The sequence below is a fragment of the Gossypium hirsutum genome, chromosome D04 (genome assembly GCF_007990345.1).
Source record: "Gossypium hirsutum isolate 1008001.06 chromosome D04, Gossypium_hirsutum_v2.1, whole genome shotgun sequence".
NCBI lineage: Eukaryota > Viridiplantae > Streptophyta > Magnoliopsida > Malvales > Malvaceae > Gossypium > Gossypium hirsutum.
This window is the reverse complement of record NC_053440.1, coordinates 57,518,933-57,537,880: the sequence shown is the minus strand read 5'-3', so window position 1 is coordinate 57,537,880 and position 18,948 is coordinate 57,518,933. Positions and strand designations below refer to the sequence as shown.

The following is an 18,948-nucleotide window of genomic DNA, read 5'->3' as shown; positions in this document are numbered from 1 at the left end:
ATACACTAAGTATATTTTATATATTTTATATATACTTAAGCGCTTATTTCTTAATGAATTTACAGAATACGAAAGATTAATCATTAGACTTGTTTCAATGAATATTTTGAAAAAACCAAAATAAAAATATTACCATGTAAATGTTTATAAAAAATAAATAATGTTATGGTTGAAATGATAAATTTAAGAATGTTGAAATCATGGTGACTAAAATTCAAATTGCTTATATATTTTATTTTTTTATAAAAATATAAAAAACAATAATATCAAAATATTAATACTTCCAAGGACGAGTTGTTGGATCTTATTTTGGCTACATTTATTTAAAATGATAATATTTATTACATCCAAGGACAAGTTGTTGGACATCAATATATTATTTTGGCTACATTTATTTAAAATATTAATATTTATTACTTCCAACGACAAGTTGTTGGACCTCATTATATTATTCTGGCTATATCTATTTAAAATATTAATATTTATTACTTTTAAGGACGAGTTGTTGGAACTTTGATTACTCGCCTTGACATGTAAATATCGGGGTTGGAAATACTGTAAATAAAATATATGAAATAACAGTTATGTTCGCAAATATACAAGTCAGATTATAACATAAAAGTTACAATGGAACACATAAGTATTCGAAAGATGGTACCAAAAGAGGTTGGATTAAACTAGAGACTAATTTCGACACTAACAGGTTAAATAGTAATAATCTAAAATTATAGTACGAAAAATCTAAATAAAATTAAGTAGTAACACTACCGTAAATTAAAGAAAACTAAACTAACAATTGAAATTCACTCGGTAAAAGACAGAAGATTAACTCACGTTAGTGTTCATAATTAGCTTCAGAATTCGAGTTTTGATGAATTAGTTAATAACTAACCTAGTAATAACCTTTATTGAAAGAATTTAAGACCGTAGATCACTCGTATATTGAGGATGAAGGTAATGTCCAATTAGCCTGTATAATGTGGTTTATAACTAATTCTAAACAAAACTTTAATTTCTCAGTCAATTAATTCCACCTCCGATTGTTAATCTTCCTACATGTTTAGCTCCTCATGAGTCTAAATACAATTTTCCCTAAATTCAATTCAGGCATTAAAACAAATAGCAAACTAGAAAAAGGGGAAAAGATAATTTTGATTCATTGATATGTTGATTGCGGTTGGAAGACGAAAACCTGTTAATAGTCGTTGAGGAAAAATTGATTGAAAGCCGATGCAAAAGAAAAACTAAAGATTGATGAAGAAGTTGAGAGCAAATTCCCAATCCAACAAAACCTAAAACTAGAAAATTAAAAATTAACTGAGTGAATAAAACCCCAATTAAACCTTAAACTTTTCTATTTATAGTTCGGGTATTTTATGATCATATTAGATCAAATGCAAGTGATTAAACGGGTTAAGATGAGTTGTGCATATGAAAGCACCTTCAATTGTAATTTTGCCTTCGTTGAATTAGTTTCGTGACACCATAGGACTGATGTCAAGACATTGGACATCGAATGAGACTTCTTTGGCCTCGAAATTGGGTGTCACGACATCGTCGATTTTACTCTCGTAGCTTGCATTTGAAGTTCATTTTTGCGACACTGTCATCTTTGCATCCTCATTCTAATCTTCGAAGTTGGTTGTCACTACAGTACTAATGGATGTCGCGACATTGGGATCATTCTTCGAATTTCTTGGTCCGAAATGGTGTCCTACACACTCAATTAGACTTGATTTTTGAAATTTGAAAAATAAGATGACTAAATTCCTTGAAATAAAAATATAAAAACTAAATTTTAAATTTTTGAAGCAAGGACCTAAACCACTCAAATCAGTATTTTCGTAAATTTGTTTCCCATTATAACTAATGATCCCTTACTTCAATTGAACAACTTTTTTTTCTCTCTCAAACTTTAAATAAGAGGATAATATGCTTCAACGTACTCGAACCCACGTCCTCTTATAATACGCTTCAACGCACTCGAACCGACGTCCTCTTACACCGGCAACAATGTCAATAACAACCGAGCTAAGACTCAATCAAGAATTCAACAACTTTTTGTCTTTATTTACATTTTCTTGGCCAAAAGTGGAATTAAATGAAACCATAAATCAAGGCTAGGATTTCTTCATTCTTGACTTTTTATTTTTTTTATCTCATTGTCTTTGGTTTTGCTGCCAAGTATAGGTGGAAGAAATTAATTCATGACTAAGAATAGTTTACTACTTTGTTGAAAAGTAGATGCATCAAATCCGTCATTTTTAACATGCTTTATAGATAATGCTTACGCATGCATCCACTAAATTAATTTTGGTTTTTAACCTTTCAAAAAGAGTTAAATAAATTTTTTTAATTAAAAAATTGACTATAACATAAAAAAATTTAATGTCAGGTTGTTACAATGGTATACTCCCAATTTGCATCTCTCCCTTTGTATTGATTGTCTTATGTTAACGTCCCAAAGTGTATCAATCAAAGTGCTTAGAATGGTAAGGGTAGGGAACTAAGTACTCTCCTAGTGAAGGGAAAGATGAATTCATTTGAACACATTCATTGATATTCCTTATGAATTCATATGAAGTCAGCGTATACAAGCTTAGACAACTTCCCTAAACCCTAAATTCCTTATGAATTCATATGAAGGCATAGAAACTACACTTAACTTTGATTGGAAGTGGTTGTGGAATCGTGATATTCCTTATGAATTCATATGAAGGCATAGAAACTACACTTAACTTTGATTGGAAGTGGTTGTGGAATCGTGATATTCCTTATGAAATTCGGATTTTTCTTTAGCACCTCTTACAAAATGTAAAACTTATTTGTCAACTATGTAAGCAGAAGGACGAGGATGTGAATCACTTATTCATAAAGGTTTGTTCACACGTTGTATAGTTTGGACTGGGTTTAGGCATTAGAATGGGAAGTATAAACGTAGGCAATGTAAAGAATTGGATGTTAAGCTGAAAACAATGGAAAGGGGTAGACGATGCAACTTGTATATATAGTATCGGTGCGAAGACTATGTGGTTGATATGGAAATGCGGAATGAGGTGATATTTAAAGGTGCGAAACTTGATCTTTATAAACAAGGAATGAGGTTCAAAAATTGTCTACAACAACTATAGAGGTATTTCAAAATAGAAGTAGTAGAAAAAAGAAGGTAGTTTGGTTATAAAAGGATGCTCTAGTCATAGCAACTCCAGTACAGATTGGTCAGGAATGAGTAGTAGTGATATTTGTTTGGTTGGCAAGAATAAGATGGTACTACGATAGGGATATATAGTAATTGCTCTTAGAGATTTTATGGATCATGTAATAATTTGTCGATCTTTTACTAGTATAAATCCAATTCACAGTCCCCTACGTGTTTTTTAAGAGCTATTAATTAATAATCAAAAACTTAACGTTGATTGCCGTGTTTGTTATGATTTTCACAATTGATGGAGGAGGGTTTTATGGGGCAAGTGTCAAGGTACATTGGAAGTTAGAGCGGATTAGCTTGGATGTTTGCCGACTTAGTCAACAATTAAGGTTTGTGATATAATAAAGACAATATCCATTATCGGAGTCTATGTACGGTTTAACCTCTTTCCCAATCGATAAAATATATGTTTTTTAATCCACCTATGTAATAGAGTGGTATTTATTACTATCTATTGCATGCTTCTGTCTTTTTTATAAAAAGAAAATCAAAATTATAACTAATTGTGGAATTTAAATGTTAGATCAAGGAATTCCATCTCCCTGATGCCATTGAAATATGGAACATTTGACCTTTTTCCTGTTATTCCGTTTATAGTGAGGAATAGGCGACAATAATTGAAGGATAGATTACTATATAGACAGCTTTTGTCTCTTCAATGTTCAGACAATCTAAAAATAACACTTGTCATTTCAAAAGGTGTAGCTCTAGGGATAAGACCATGACCATGCAAATAATACAAATTTAAAAGCAAGATTTGTCTTAATCATAAGCTTATGAAATGCTTTTAGGTTGCTTTAATTTAGATTCATGACAAAAACCCCATTTTGACTTGGGGCCCATATCCCACATTCGTCCCCCTTTTTTATACTAATATGTTGAAGTTAATAATAATAATTGCATTTGCATGTGACGTTTACCAAACCCCACTTCTCTCAACCTTGTTTCAAATTGTTTTTAGCATTCCATTGGGGCCTCAATGTCTCTCATTTATCCCTTGTTTATGGCAATTAAGATGCACGTAGCCGACATGCTTTATCCAAAATCAATAACACTACTCAGCTCATGGACTGGGTAAACACCCACATCCTTAGTAATTAAAAGACTAAACTTAAGGTGTTATATAGAGTAAGGGAACACGTGGAACGCCACCTTGTTAATTTTTGCATCGTTCTTATCTTTTTACTTTTCATTATGACTGTAGATGGGAAAGAGAGAGGGCATATAAAAATAGAAAAAGTGGTGATTATAAGAGTGAGGCAACATTATTTAAACAGCAAACTAAATGAAAATGATTAGCAGACAGCAATTCAATTTTCCCATCGGATTTCGTATTGTAACATCGAAACCAACCGTAATGTGGTATTAACTGGGACAATTTCAACGTTTTACTATTTAGTTTCCACATCCCAATAAGCTGAACTCCACATCCCAAGTTCATACACATTAGCTTGTGGACATTTTAATTGTAAAAAAGCTGATGCCATTAAAATGCTTTGCTTCTTTGATTACCATGACATTAAAATTCTCCAAAACATAGTGAGTTAGCATATAACATGTATCTAACACAAATTCAATGGCATACAATAACTCATAACTACAAGTATTGGCAACAGATGTGTGCAAAGCTTCCTCATACATAACTAGAATCATATCAACTTATCAATGGTATCTTCCAAAACTTTCAACAAAATCAAAAACTAATGAAATAGTAAGTTAGACCTAGTTATAAAAGTCCAAAAACATAAAAATTTCAAGGAAAAAGTAATATTTTTATCTTGTGCAAAGGCGGCTGCTTTGTATGTTTTGGGAAGGTTGCATAGTCGGTTCGCTAACTTACTGCGTCAGAGGTTGTCGAGCCCAAGAGACGAAATGGCGTGGCATTTGCCATTGAGAAATGATGATCTAGTGTAAGACGGTCCCACAAGAATGACGGTTGGCTAGAGACAGGTTCCTCTAGATTGCGCTACAACCTGAAGTGAAGTTGGTGGTCGTAGGCATCATTTTCCACTATAATTGGCTTATTCGGTCATGAGAAGAACCACCTAAAGGTTTATGATTGAACCAAAAAATGATTGAGATAACCGGAGGTTGGAATCCCTCAAATAAAAAAAAACATTTTCTAAACTTTGTTCTTTTCACAATTGCGATTTCAATTTATTTAATCTCAACCCGTCCATATTTTTAATTTTGTTTTTTTCAAGTCATGCATTTTTCTTGGGCTCGACTACGCCCAAGACTTCGAGAAATAAGAAGATGTAGCGATCTAGTCTATGAGGATTTAACCCTACTTCTCTTATAATATTCTTTTTGTTATTTATTAGGGATATGATATATTTGGTGCCTTCAACTACGCACCATTATTCAAAGAGGAAACATTCGTACTAGAAATTGGAAGAATATTGTAATCGATGATAAAATATATTATCGTGTTTATACTTTATTCATATATTGTAGCATTCAAAATTAGCCACATACTGAGTAAAAAGCCAGGGCAGATAAGATATGAAACAATGTTAAGTTGGGGGGAAGATTTTAACACCACATAACTGCCTGTGCTGAAAGCAATCACCATCGCCAACGTTGCATAGCCAAGGACCCCAGAAACAGACCGAATTCGATCTGAAACTGTTCGACGCCAAAAACTAAATCTTGCTAATAGATTATCCAAAACCCCAAAGTGGGTGGTAAGGGCAGAAACAGAGAAAATAAAGGCTATTACATTTGTTACAACAAATGCTTTAAAGGCTACCTCTTGAATCAGAAAAGGAGTGCCCTGCTCTGACCCTTTTTTAGGAGTGCTTCGCTCTGGCCCTTTTTCAGTCCGCAAACCACCAGGAACAGTTATTGCCGCTGTGAATGTGACGGTGGCTATAAGTGCTGCCACTACTAAATGAGCCTCTCTTTTCTTCTCCAAGCTTTCTGTAGAATCATTTGGTAAGGGAAAGCGACGAACTGGTTCCTCTGCCACTTGATTATTCCCAATTTTTTCCAACAAGTCAATGATTTTCTTCTGCCACACATTAGTTGATTGTATTGTAGGTTTATTAAATATGTTAATTGAAAACTTAAATATTAATAGAACCATAACCATGGAAATGCAATACACACACACCTGTTTATGATGATATTTCCGAGATCGAAGTGCATTATAAACTTCTTGAGGTGTCATTCCAAAGGCATCTTCTAATTCCATTAGATTTTTGACTGATCCATATACAATCTCAATACCACCGGGCTTGAAAAGAGAAGGCCTTAATGGATTGGAAAAGCATCTAAAAGCCAGATAATGAAGTAAATTCAAACAGTCGTTGTCCACTTTTTCACAACAATCTGGACATAAAGAGAGAATCTTTGAAACTGTGCCAAGATAGCCTTGCCTGGCTGCCATAAGAAGGGGTGTCATCCCCCACTTTTTATCACCTATATAGGCAGCTGATACATCCCATTTTAACAATTCTTCCACAACTGAGAATCTAGAACCCAAGTGTGCAGCATAATGAAGAGGGGTGTGTCCATCTTCATCTCTTTCCTTTGTCAAATTCCCCTTCTTCTTTAATATTACCCTTATTGCCTCTAAATCCAAGCAAAAGAAAATGTCAATAGACCGGTTCTTTATTTATTTCAAAATTAAAAAAAAATTGGAACGAACTCAACAACATACCTGCATCTTCAGCCATAGCTGCTGCATGCAAAGCTGTTCTACCGTGGGGACCGCCATGAGCAGTTGATTTGAATTTATCTAATAATAGAGTCAACAAGCGCCCAGATCCTCTCCTCCTAGCTGCTATGTAAAGTGGAGTCTCCTGTTTTTTGTTGGCAGAATACGGAAAATCAAGGTCTTCAAACTCCAACAATGCTATCACCACTTCAACATTGCCACACCTTGCTGCTTCATGTAAAGCCGTGTTGGATTCCTGATCCGTAATCCTTAGCATCTCCCTGACTGCACATACTTGATCCATTCCCAGCTCTAAATCTCCATCTCTAGCTTTTGCGCAAGACTTGATTAGAAGTTTCACAATAGCAGAATGTCCATTCTTTGCTGCAACGTGCAGAGGAGTTTGACCTTTAGCATTCGTTTGGAGTAGCAGTGACGGACACTTGGTGAGAATTTGTTCGATAAAATCTGATCTTTTTTCTCGTTTTATCATAGTAATGAAATTTCTCAATGACGGATCAACTAGTAAATGTTCTACGCTGCGACATACAGGTTTTAGGGTGACGAATACAAATTTTTTGAGGAGTAAGTTGAGTATTGAGAAAAATATGTCAAAAAGCCAGGCAGCAAGTTCGTGGGTTGCCAAGTTAACATGGAGCACGTTGTCATTGTTTGGGGTCTTTAGCGACTCAAGTTGAAGTCCCTGTTTATTATTGAATTCTTCAATGTTGCCTTTTGCTGCTGCCATATATAGGGAAGCATCCATGTGAGTGATGTTCTCTTCAGGCTCCTGAGGTTCCATTTTTGTTGATCTATGTCTTCCTGGAAAACACCAAACAAAATTGAATTAATTAGCTTGAAACATTCCAAGCTCAAGAAAAAAAATTACAGCAAATTATGAAATTTACCAAATGCCATACCAGTTAGTTACTTGCTTGCATATCCTCCATTCAACTCGCCTACTATATATAGTTTCATACTTGAACACTTCAGTATAGCGTAAAGAAACCACCATTATATTTTTTAATTCCTTACTTGATCACATTGGCATAGCATAATCCTCAACAATCCTATTCCTTTTATACTTTTACTTTAAACCAAAAAACATTCTACTAGCTTATTCTTGCTGTGTGTTCATCTAAAGCTGGTAGAATTTCCTTTTGTGATAATTAAAAAAGAAAAAAAAAACAACTTTACCGTATGAATACAGTTTCAACAAAATTTATAGAATTCAATCAATAGATATAAAAATATACATCATTAATAATCAATATTTGACTCTTTTTTTTTAATTACTAGTGTTTTTTTTTTCTTCAGAAATTTTTAACATATTTGTCTACTCAATTTGAGTTAATTGCACCAGACATCACCAAACTATGATACTCAATTTAAATCGGTTCTCAAACTTTAAAATATTTTAATTACATCCTTAAACTACCAATGTTATATATATAAGGTCCTTTCCTTACTAAAATCATTGATATACTATAGGAGGATAAATGTGTTACCTATAATCCTTTCTGAACTATTAAATAGGAGCATAAATGTGTTTCAAGACGCTCAAACTCGCATCTTCTTACATTAATAACAATACTAATGTCAACTGAACTAAGACTCAAGTAACACCATGGCATGTATAATTCCTTTCTTGAATAACTTAGCATAGCATAATACCAACAATGCTATTACTAATAACATGTGTTATCACGTGATTTTATGAATATAATTTCTCTATTTTTTTATTAGATAAATTCTACAATTTATTAAATAATAATTAATAAGCATAATTAAATTATACCATGATAATTCAAATATTATAATTTGTTGAGTGTTTTTCTCTGTCGTCTTTAGATGGTGAGGTTGTGTTTTTATATGATATGGTCATTGTTTATTGATGTGATGTTCTAGGTAGGTTATATGCATGCCAACATGTACCCTATCCTAAAACTAACATGTGTTTATGCGGTTACATGCACAATCTCATGTATGATCTTGCAGGAAAGTGTAAGTGCTCCTCCTACGAACACCCAGCATCATGCGAGCTTGATACGCGAGCTCAATTTGTATGCTTGGTATACGAGCTCAACATGTGAATCATGTAGAATCTAACCCAAACCCATTTAAATTGTAGGTCAATAATAGCAAGTATCATAACATAATTGAATCTCTTAACATGAAAATTTAACTTCAGTACCTCAAAAAAAATTTGGTGCGTGAAATTTTTATTTTTTATTCTTATTTAATTGTTTTCAATAAAAGATTGTGAACTTTACCACCTCACATGATCACTTAAAACTTTAATTTTATTTACTTTCTTAATAATAATAGAGAATTTATTTATATGGAACTATTAACTTGTAATTGTAACACAAATAAACCCTTGCAATTGTTTTTCTTTAAAAGAAAATCAATCTAATACGAAAATTGCTCCAAGTATAAAGGAAAAAGATGGAGCTACAATTTCCCTTTTATTCTTCTTTCCCTACATTTTTCCTTCACACCAGTTATTCTCTTTGCAAACCATAACTTTTGCTTTATTCAATGAGAAGATTTGAGAGAGAAAAAACGTTTTCCATTCCCTCTTTTTGGTTTCATATCATATAACAATCAAATAATGAATAATAAATTAATATTTTTAGCGAAATTCTCAAGCAAAAAGGATATATTTTGTTTTGCTGTTTTAAGAAAGGAAAAAAATATCTTATCTATCGAATTATTGTACATTTATATTTGAATTTTGAATTAAGAATTCCGAGTATAAATAAAAAATCCAAGTGGTCTTTAACCACACGAACATGTGATTATATATGTATTACCATAATGTAATACGATAAAGAAGAGGATAACCTTCTTGGATATTCCCAAACAAGCTTGATTGGAAGTCGAGCATGGATGAACCGAAGAGAGAAAGGGAGCATGAAACCAAACTGATTTAAGTAAAATTGAGGGTAAAATTTGTATAGTGGTCATTTTAGTCATTGAGAGTGTAGAGCTCGTTTAAAGAATCTGTGAAACAACGTAGTTTCGAAAGGGTGAGAATGTTGTAGGTAAAATAAATAAAGTGGTCATTGAAATATCCAAATTGGTTCGTTAAAGCGATGATGGACGATGAAAGTTTATAATTGTGGGGTGAGAATATGAGAAGCAAGTTTTATTTTGGTTTCAGCTTTCACCCGTTCTTTTTTCATAAACATAAAAAAATTTAATAAACGGAAATCAAAGAAAAACTACGTTAAAAGATATGGACAAGGGAGGAAAATAGAGGGGAAGCAGAAGAGAATGAAAAAAGAAGAAGAAAAAATTAAAAGAACATAAAAGAAAAAGAAAATTAAATTTATCAAAACGTAAAAAATATGGGGAGCAGTTTTATAATTTAACCTAAAATTTTTGTTTGAAATAATGATTTAAAGTGTCACGTCAACTTACTGTTATACCGTTAACGGCAATTAATAGCTCAATGACTAAAATGTTACAACACATTAACATAAGTGAGTAAAATGTAACCTGAAGTAAACAAAAGTGACTATTCTGATAATTTACCCAAAAATAGTATAATAGTACAACCATGAATTTTTTTAATGAAATATATAACTGAAAAAGTGGATTATGACCAATTTATTTATTTTTAAGGAAATAATAGTAACCTTTATAGATTTAATTATTAATAAATCATATTCTTCCACATATGCTTACCTAAATTAGTAAAGGTAAGATTGCATTTTGACCCTTTTAAAAATAATAAAAATTTGATTTAATCATTTAATAATTATAAAGATATAAACTATTAAAAATTATAATTTAATTTCTCCCATAAAAACTGCACATGAAATTATTTAACATTGTAAAACAAATCAATACAATAAAAAAAGTGCTCCAAGTATAAAGGACAAAGAAGATGGAGCTACCATTTCCCTTTTATTATTCTTCTTTCCGTACATTTTTCCTTCAAACCATTTATTCTGTTTGCAAACCATAGCTTTTGCTTTATTCAATGAGAAGATTTAAGAGAAAGTTAATCTACTTAGAGATTTTTTTTTTCATTTAGTACATGAATTTGATTTTAAAGTTCAATTCGCTGCTTGATTTCTTTTTTATCATAATTAAGTGCCTAAAATTTAACTTCAATGTTTCATTTAATACTAAACTTTTTTTTTGTTTCAATTAAAATACTTATCTTTTTTTTAACCATAGTACACATGTAAAATATTTATTAGGCCATATGAAGCCATTTGATTTGAGTATTAAAATTTTAGTAATTTTAATATGATAAATTGTATAATATTAAGTAATTCACTTGTTTTAAATTTGCCTAAGTCAGCATTATCCTCGAAAATACAAAAATTTTAAAGAAAAATTCTCTAATGCACCAAAATAAAGTAGAAACAACTCAAAAAGAAAATGCGAACAGAAAAGTCACAAAAAAACTAAGCACAACAAGTGTTTGAGTAAATGCCCTCCAAGTATATTTACTAAGTTTGAATGCAATACAATGAGATCAAGTGCTTACAAATAAAGGAAAAGACCTTTATTTAAAATATGATTTTTTAGGTGTATGATCACACGTGGCCAAAAAAATTAGTAGCGAACTTAAAATTCTCACGAAAAATTAGTTAGAACATCTTCATTATTCTTTAATATTTAATAAATCTTACTTTACATAAATTATGATTTTATTTTTTATCTTTTTATGAAGTATATTGATTTCAATTAAATGGAGATTGTTAACACTATTAGAAATATCACAAATAATAATAATAAATAAAGTAATGTTCATTGAGGTAACATTAGCACTAGAAATTCGAACAACATTGTAATAGTTGAAAAAGTAATATTATCATATTTATATTTTACTTTTGTAATGTAGGATTTAATTCAAAATTAGCCACATACAGATAAAAAAGATATATAGGCCAGATGAGATAAGAAACAATGGCAAGTTCGTGGGAAGGTTTTAAGACTACATAACTACATGTGCTGAAAGCAATCATCATCCCAACCGTTGCATAGCCGAGGATCCCAGAAATAGACCGAGTTCGATATAAAACTGTTTCACGCCAAAAATTGAATCGTGATAATAGATAATGCAGAACCCCAAAATGGGTGGTGAGGGCAGAAACAGAGAAAATAAAGGCCTTACAACAAATGTTTTAAGGCTGCCTCATCAATCAAAAGGGGAGTGTCTTGCTCTGACCCTTTTTCACTTTGTAAACCACCTGGAACAGTTATTGCCGCTGCGAATGCGACCGTGGCTATAAGTGCTGCCACTACTAAATGAGCATTTCTTCTCTTCTCCAAGCTTTCTTTAGAAATATTTCGCACGCCAAATTGAATAACTGGTTCGTCCGCCACTTGATCATTCTCAATTTCTTCCAACAATTCTTTGATTTGCTTCTGCCTTGGAAATGCAATATATATTTACACACCTGCTTCTGATGATGTTTCTCAGATCGAAGTACACTAAAAACTTCTTGAGGTGTCATTCCAAAAGCACCTTCTAACTCCATTAGATTTCTAAGTAATCTGTATACAATCTGAATGCCACCACGCTTGAAAAGAGAACGTCCTAATGGAGAGGAAGAGCCTCTAAAAGCCAGATAATGAAGTAAATTCAAACTTTTGTTGTCCACATTTTCACAGCAATCTAGACATAAAGAGAGAATCTTTGAAACTGTTTCCAGATGACATTGCCTGGCTGCCATAAGAACGGGTGCCATCCCCTTCTTTCTATCACCTATATAGGCAACTGATGCATCCCTTTTTAACAGTTCTTCCACAACAGACTTGAAACCCAAGTGTGCAGCATAATGAAGAGGGGTCTGTCCATCTTCATCTCTTTCCTTTGTCAAATTCCCCTTCTTCTTTAATATTACTTTACTGCCTCTAAATCCAAGCAAAAAAAAAAAGGGTCAATAGACCTGCTGTTTATTTATTTCAAAATTAAAAAAAAAATGGAACTAACTGTTGCGCGGAAGCGTGTGAAAGAGTAAAATTATTGTACTGAAAAATCACACCAAGTTCAATTCCCAGGAAAGAGAGGTGGATCACGAGGATCGCTTACATACCAGATCTTTCCTAGCCAGAATATCACTCTATCGTAATTTAATAGCACAATAAATCACTACAATGACACTTGCAAAATATGCAGAACAAAAATAAAGAACACTAGAATTTTAACGAGGTTCAGCAAATTTTGCTTACGTCCTCGGGCACTACCAAATATATTTCACTCCAAAAATACAAGTGAAAGTTTACAAATAGGGAGAGAGAACAATTGCCTTAAGTAGAGAATGGCAAGTGTGGGATGAAGAAAGTAAGAAATGGTTAGGCCTATTTATAGTTGAGGTTCAAGGATCAACTTGCAATGTCCCTATACAATTAGGGACCAAAATTGCAATTATCCCATGCCAACTTTTAACCCAACTTGCCAACCAATTTTACTTTCTACTTTCGGTGCCCACCCTTTTTGACTTTTCAAACAATGGGTGGGTTCCAATAATCTCCACCTTGAAGATTTGATTAGGATAATCTTATCTTCACACAATTCTTTCTGCCTTTGACAACAATACTTGATAGTGCCTTCTTCTACTGTTAAACTTGCAGGATATTAATCAAGTTCAAACAATGTTCGAACTTGGTTGCTGTTACCACCTTGGTCATCATATCTGCGGGATTATTTGCAGTCTTGATCTTCTGAAGACAAATTTTCCCCTCTTCAATAATTTCCCGCACAAAATGGAATCGTACGTCGATATGTTTTGTACGTGCATGATAGACTTGATTCTTTGCTAAATGAATAGCACTTTGACTATCACAATACACGTTAATATGCTCCTGAACCAACCCCAAAGTTTTAGCCATACCTTGTAACCAAATAGCCTCCTTTACAGCCTCTGTTACAGCCATGTACTCGGCTTCTGTGGTTGACAATGCAACTGTAGACTGTAGTGTAGACTTCCAACTTATTGGTCCTCCAGCAAGTGTAAACACATAACCGGTGGTTGATCTTCGCTTGTCCAAATCACCGGCATAGTCAGAATCAACGTACCCAATAACACCTTTACCAAGTGTATTATCCTGCTTGAACAGTAATCCAACATCCACGGTCTTCTGAATATACCGTAGAATCCATTTCACAGCTTGCCAATGTCCTTTTCCAAGATTATGCATATACCTGCTCACTATACTAACTGCTTGTGAAATGTCGGGTCTTGTACACACCATTGCATACATCAAGCTACCCACTGCATTAGAATACGGAACTTGCAACATGTATTCTCGTTCCGTATTCGTCGAAGGAGATAGTTGTGCAGAAAGCTTGAAATGAGAAGCCAACGGGGTACTTACAGGTTTGGTCTGCTCGTTCATGCCAAACTGCTGTAGTACTTTCTTCAAATACTGCTTCTGAGACAAGCTAACTCTGCCATGAGCTCTATCTCTACATATTTCCATGCCAAGAATCTTCTTAGCTTCACCTAGATCTTTCATCTCAAACTCGAGATTGAGTTGAGTCTTCAATCTCTCAATCTCAACTTTGCTCTTAGATGCTATCAGCATATCATCAACATATAAGAGCAAGTATATGAAAGTTCCTTCTTGTAGCTTCTGAAAATATACGCAATGATCAAATTTACTTCTTGTGTACCTTTTCCCTTTCATGAACTGATCAAATCGCTTGTACCACTGCCTCGGAGATTGTTTCAATCCATAAAGCGACTTTGTCAGTTTGCAAACCCAATTTTCTTTATCAGCAACATTGAATCCATCAGGCTGAGTCATATAGATTTCCTCTTCCAAATCACCGTGTAAAAATGCTGTCTTCACATCAAGCTGAACTAGTTCAAGATCATATTGCGCAACCAAGGCTAGCAAAATCCGAATAGACGAATGCTTCACAACTGGAGAAAACACTTCATTGTAGTCTATTCCTTCTTTCTGAGCGTAACCCTTTGCTACCAATCTAGCCTTGTATCGAATTTCATTTTTACCAGGAAATCCTTCCTTCTTTGCATATACCCATTTGCATCCAATTGCCTTCTTTCCCTTGGGCAGTCTCACCAACTCCCAAGTCCTATTTTTATGAAGAGACTGCATTTCTTCATTCATAGCTTGCTTCCACTTTACACCATCAGAGTTACTTATTGCTTCTGTGTAAGTGGAAGGAACATCATCATCTGCAATTGGAAGTGCATAGGCCACCATATCATCAAAGCGAGCAGGCTTACGAATCTCTCTTCTTGGCCTCCTATATGCAATTGAATCTTGTTGCTGTAGAAGTTCTTGGGTCGAAACTTCTTCATCATTTGTTCTTTCAATATTAGCTGGATCATCATTAACCTTTTCAAACTCCACCTGCTGCAAAGTACTACTGGTTTTGTCATCCTTTTGTGAATCCTCGTTCTTCATCATGGTTGATTCATCAAAAGTTACATCTCTACTGAAAACAATCTTCCTTGTATCAGGACACCAGAGACGGTATCCTTTTACACCACCAGTTATACCCATGAATAATGCTTTCTTTGCTCTTGGGTCTAACTTAGATTCTTTTACATGATAATATGCAGTGGAACCAAAAACATGTAAAGAATCATAATCAGTAGCAGGTTTACCAGTCCACATCTCCATAGGAGTTTTTCCATTTATTGCAGCTGATGGCAATTGGTTAATTAGATGGCACGCATATGTAACTGCCTCAGCCCAAAATTCCTTGCCCAATCCAGCATTGGACAACATACATCGAACTTTCTCCAGTATAGTCCGATTCATGCGTTCTGCCACCCCATTCTGCTGTGGTGTATCTCGAACAGTGAAGTGTCGCACAATGCCCTCATCTTGACATACTTGTAGAAATGGATCATTTTTGTACTCAGTACCATTATCTGATCGAAGTCGTTTGACCTTTCGACCTGTCTGAGTCTCCACCATCTTCTTCCACTTCAGAAATGCATCCAAAACTTCATTTTTTCTTTTCATTAGATACACCCATACTTTTCTTGAATAATCATCAAGAAAAGTGACAAAATAGTGCATACCTCCCAAAGAAGCCACTTTGGTAGGTCCCCACACATCACTGTGAACATAGTCCAGAATTCCTTTCGTATTGTGAATTGCTGAACCAAATTTTACCCTCGTCTGCTTGCCCAGAACACAATGTTCACAGAATTCCAATTTGCAAGAATTTGCACCTTTCAACAAGCCTTGCTTCGCCAAAGTCTGCAAAGCTTTTTCACCAGCATGTCCCAATCGCCTATGCCATAACCTGGTAGCCTCTGAATCTGCATATTTCGCAGAAGCTGTTGATGTTGATCCAATAACTGTACTTCCATTTAAATAGTACAAGTTATTTCTTCTAGTGTCTTTCATCACCGTCAATACCCCAGCTACTACCTTTAGTAATCCATCTCTCAAAGTGATTGTGAGCCCTTTAGATTCTAGGGCCCCTAATGAGATGAGATTTTTCTTCAAGCTGGGTACATAGCGAACATCTGTCAGAACTTGGATTGAGCCGTCATGGTTCTTCAATTTGATTGTACCTACACCCATTGTCTTACAGGCACTATCATTGCCCATAAAAACAACTCCACCTTCTAGTTCTTCAAGACTAGAAAACCAGTCCTTATTAGGACACATATGGTAAGTACATCCCGAATCCAATATCCACTCATCCGTTTGACATGCCATTGCCATGCCAACCAAGCTAAAGTCTGACTCCTCATCATGCTCCGCTACACATGCATTAGAAATAGACTTGCCCTTTTGTAACTTAGGACAATTCTTTTTCCAATGCCCTTTCTCACGACAAAAGGCACATTCATCTTTGGCGGGTCTCCCTTTGGACTTACCCCTTCTACCAGGTTTGCTGCTGTGTGAACGACCTCTTACTGTTAAGACTTCTGCAGTTGTATCTCTGTGATCTCTTTTATCTTTCTTTCGAGTCTCAGATCTATACAACGCACTACAGACTGCATCAAATGTGATTGAATCTTTCCCATGAAGCAATGTGGTGGTAAGATGATCATATTCATCAGGAAGGGAATTCAACAACAATAATGCATTGTCTTCATCTTCAAATTTCTCATCTAAATTTAGCAAGTCTGCTAAAATTTTATTGAATGAGTTCACATGGTCATTCATCGACATACCGGGTGCATACGTGAACCGAAAAAGTTTCTTTTTCATATAAAGCCTATTTTCAAGACTTTTCGTTAGAAACTTTTCTTCCAATGTATCCCACAGCTTCTTCGCTGATGTCTCCCTCATGACGGAGTACTTCTGCTCTTTGGCCAAACATAGGCGGATTGTACCACACGCCTGTCTATTGATCTTGGCCCACTCCTTGTCATCCATCTTGTCAGGTTTTTCTTCAAGGGCTATATCCAGCTCTTGCTGACATAAGACATCCAGGATCTCACACTGCCACATACCAAAATTATTGGTACCGTCAAATTTCTCTACTTCAAATTTTGCATTTGTCACAGTAGTCCTTGCTGATGACGATGCTGCTGCCATTTTTCTCCTCAATCCCAACTACTGTATACGTGAACAGTACCGTATACGTGAATAGTGCCGTATACGTGAACAGTACTGTATACATGAATAGTGCCGTATACGTGAATAGTACCGTAAACGGTCGTATTCCCCAAGTACGAACCTGGCTCTGATACCAATTGTTGCGCGGAAGCGTGTGAAAGAGTAAAATTATTGTACTGAAAAATCACACTAAGTTCAATTCCCAGGAAAGAGAGGTGGATCACGAGGATCGCTTACATACCAGATCTTTCCTAGCCAGAATATCACTCTATCGTAATTTAATAGCACAATAAATCACTACAATGACACTTGCAAAATATGCAGAACAAAAATAAAGAACACTAGAATTTTAACGAGGTTCAGCAAATTTTGCTTACGTCCTCGGGCACTACCAAATATATTTCACTCCAAAAATACAAGTGAAAGTTTACAAATAGGGAGAGAGAACAATTGCCTTAAGTAGAGAATGGCAAGTGTGGGATGAAGAAAGTAAGAAATGGTTAGGCCTATTTATAGTTGAGGTTCAAGGATCAACTTGCAATGTCCCTATACAATTAGGGACCAAAATTGCAATTATCCCATGCCAACTTTTAACCCAACTTGCCAACCAATTTTACTTTCTACTTTCGGTGCCCACCCTTTTTGACTTTTCAAACAATGGGTGGGTTCCAATACTAACTCAACAACATACCTGCATCTCCAGCCATAGCTGCTGCATGCAAAGCTGTTCTGCCCTGGGGGCCGCCATGAGCTGTTGATTTGAATTTATCTAATAATAGAGTCAACAAGCGCCCAGATCCTCTCCTCCTACCTGCTATGTAAAGTGGAGTCTCCTGTTTTTTGTTGGCAGAATACGTAAAACCAGGGTCTTCAAACTCCGACAAATGCTTTCACCACTACTTCAACATTGCCACACCGTGCTGCTTCATGTAAAGCCGTGTTGGATTCCTGATCCCTAATCCTCACCATCTCCCTCACTTCATTTACTTGATTCATTCCCGGTATCTCTAAATCTCCATCTCTAGCTTTTGCACAAGGCTTGATTAGAAGTTTCACAATAGCAGAATGTCCATACCTTGCTGCAACGTGCAAATAAGTTTGACCTTTAGCATTCGTTTGGAGTAGCAGTGACGGACACTTGGTGAGAATTTTTTCGATAAAACCTGATCTTTTTTCTCCTCTTATCATAGTAATGAAAATACTCGAAGACCGATAGAATGGTACATATTCTACGGGGAAGAATACATAGTACGGGGAGGAAGTTGAGTATTGAGCTGAATCTATTAAAAAGCCAGGCAGCAATCTCCTCGGTTGCCAAGTTAAGATGGAGCACGTTGTCATGGTTTTGGGTCTTTAGCGACTCAAGCTGAAGCCCTTGCTTATTATTAAATACTTCAATGTTGCCTTCTGCTGCTGCCGTATACAGCGAAGCATCCATGTGAGTGATGTTCTCTTCAGGCTCCTCAGGTTCACAAGAGGAAATAAGCATGATGTTTATGGATGATCCCATTTTTGTTGATCTATTTCTTGCTGGATAACACCAAACAAAATT

General features: G+C 34.8%; 2 protein-coding genes across 2 annotated transcripts; both read right to left on the bottom strand.

Annotated features, from left to right (window-relative positions):
* Positions 1 to 5,613: 5,613 nt before the first annotated feature.
* Positions 5,614 to 7,922, bottom strand: LOC107911540 (ankyrin repeat-containing protein At5g02620). Its single transcript, XM_016839373.2, has 4 exons — positions 7,790 to 7,922; positions 6,873 to 7,691; positions 6,324 to 6,784; positions 5,614 to 6,221 (listed from the first exon to the last, which is right to left on the bottom strand). The coding sequence occupies exons 2-4, from the start codon at positions 7,669 to 7,671 to the stop codon at positions 5,649 to 5,651; spliced, it is 1,833 nt and encodes a 610-aa protein (XP_016694862.1). The 5' UTR covers positions 7,672 to 7,691; positions 7,790 to 7,922; the 3' UTR covers positions 5,614 to 5,648.
* Positions 7,923 to 11,686: 3,764 nt separating this feature from the next.
* LOC107910822 (uncharacterized) lies at positions 11,687 to 18,160 on the bottom strand. The gene is made up of 2 exons (XM_041091064.1): positions 18,088 to 18,160; positions 11,687 to 12,749 (listed from the first exon to the last, which is right to left on the bottom strand). Exon 2 carries the CDS (start codon positions 12,581 to 12,583, stop codon positions 12,137 to 12,139), a length of 447 nt encoding a protein of 148 aa, XP_040946998.1. The 5' UTR covers positions 12,584 to 12,749; positions 18,088 to 18,160; the 3' UTR covers positions 11,687 to 12,136.
* Positions 18,161 to 18,948: the final 788 nt, after the last annotated feature.

Bases quoted from the DNA above. Each gene is read 5' to 3' on its own strand.
- LOC107911540 (XM_016839373.2), bottom strand. From the start codon at position 7,671: ATGGAACCTCAGGAGCCTGAAGAGAACATCACTCACATGGATGCTTCC. The intron at 6,785-6,872 runs GTATGTTGTTGA...GCTTGGATTTAG, and splicing joins AGCTATGGCTGAAGATGCAG to AGGCAATAAGGGTAATATTA. The intron at 6,222-6,323 runs GTGTGTGTGTAT...AATGTGTGGCAG, and splicing joins GGAAATATCATCATAAACAG to AAGAAAATCATTGACTTGTT.
- LOC107910822 (XM_041091064.1), bottom strand. From the start codon at position 12,583: ATGGCACCCGTTCTTATGGCAGCCAGGCAATGTCATCTGGAAACAGTT.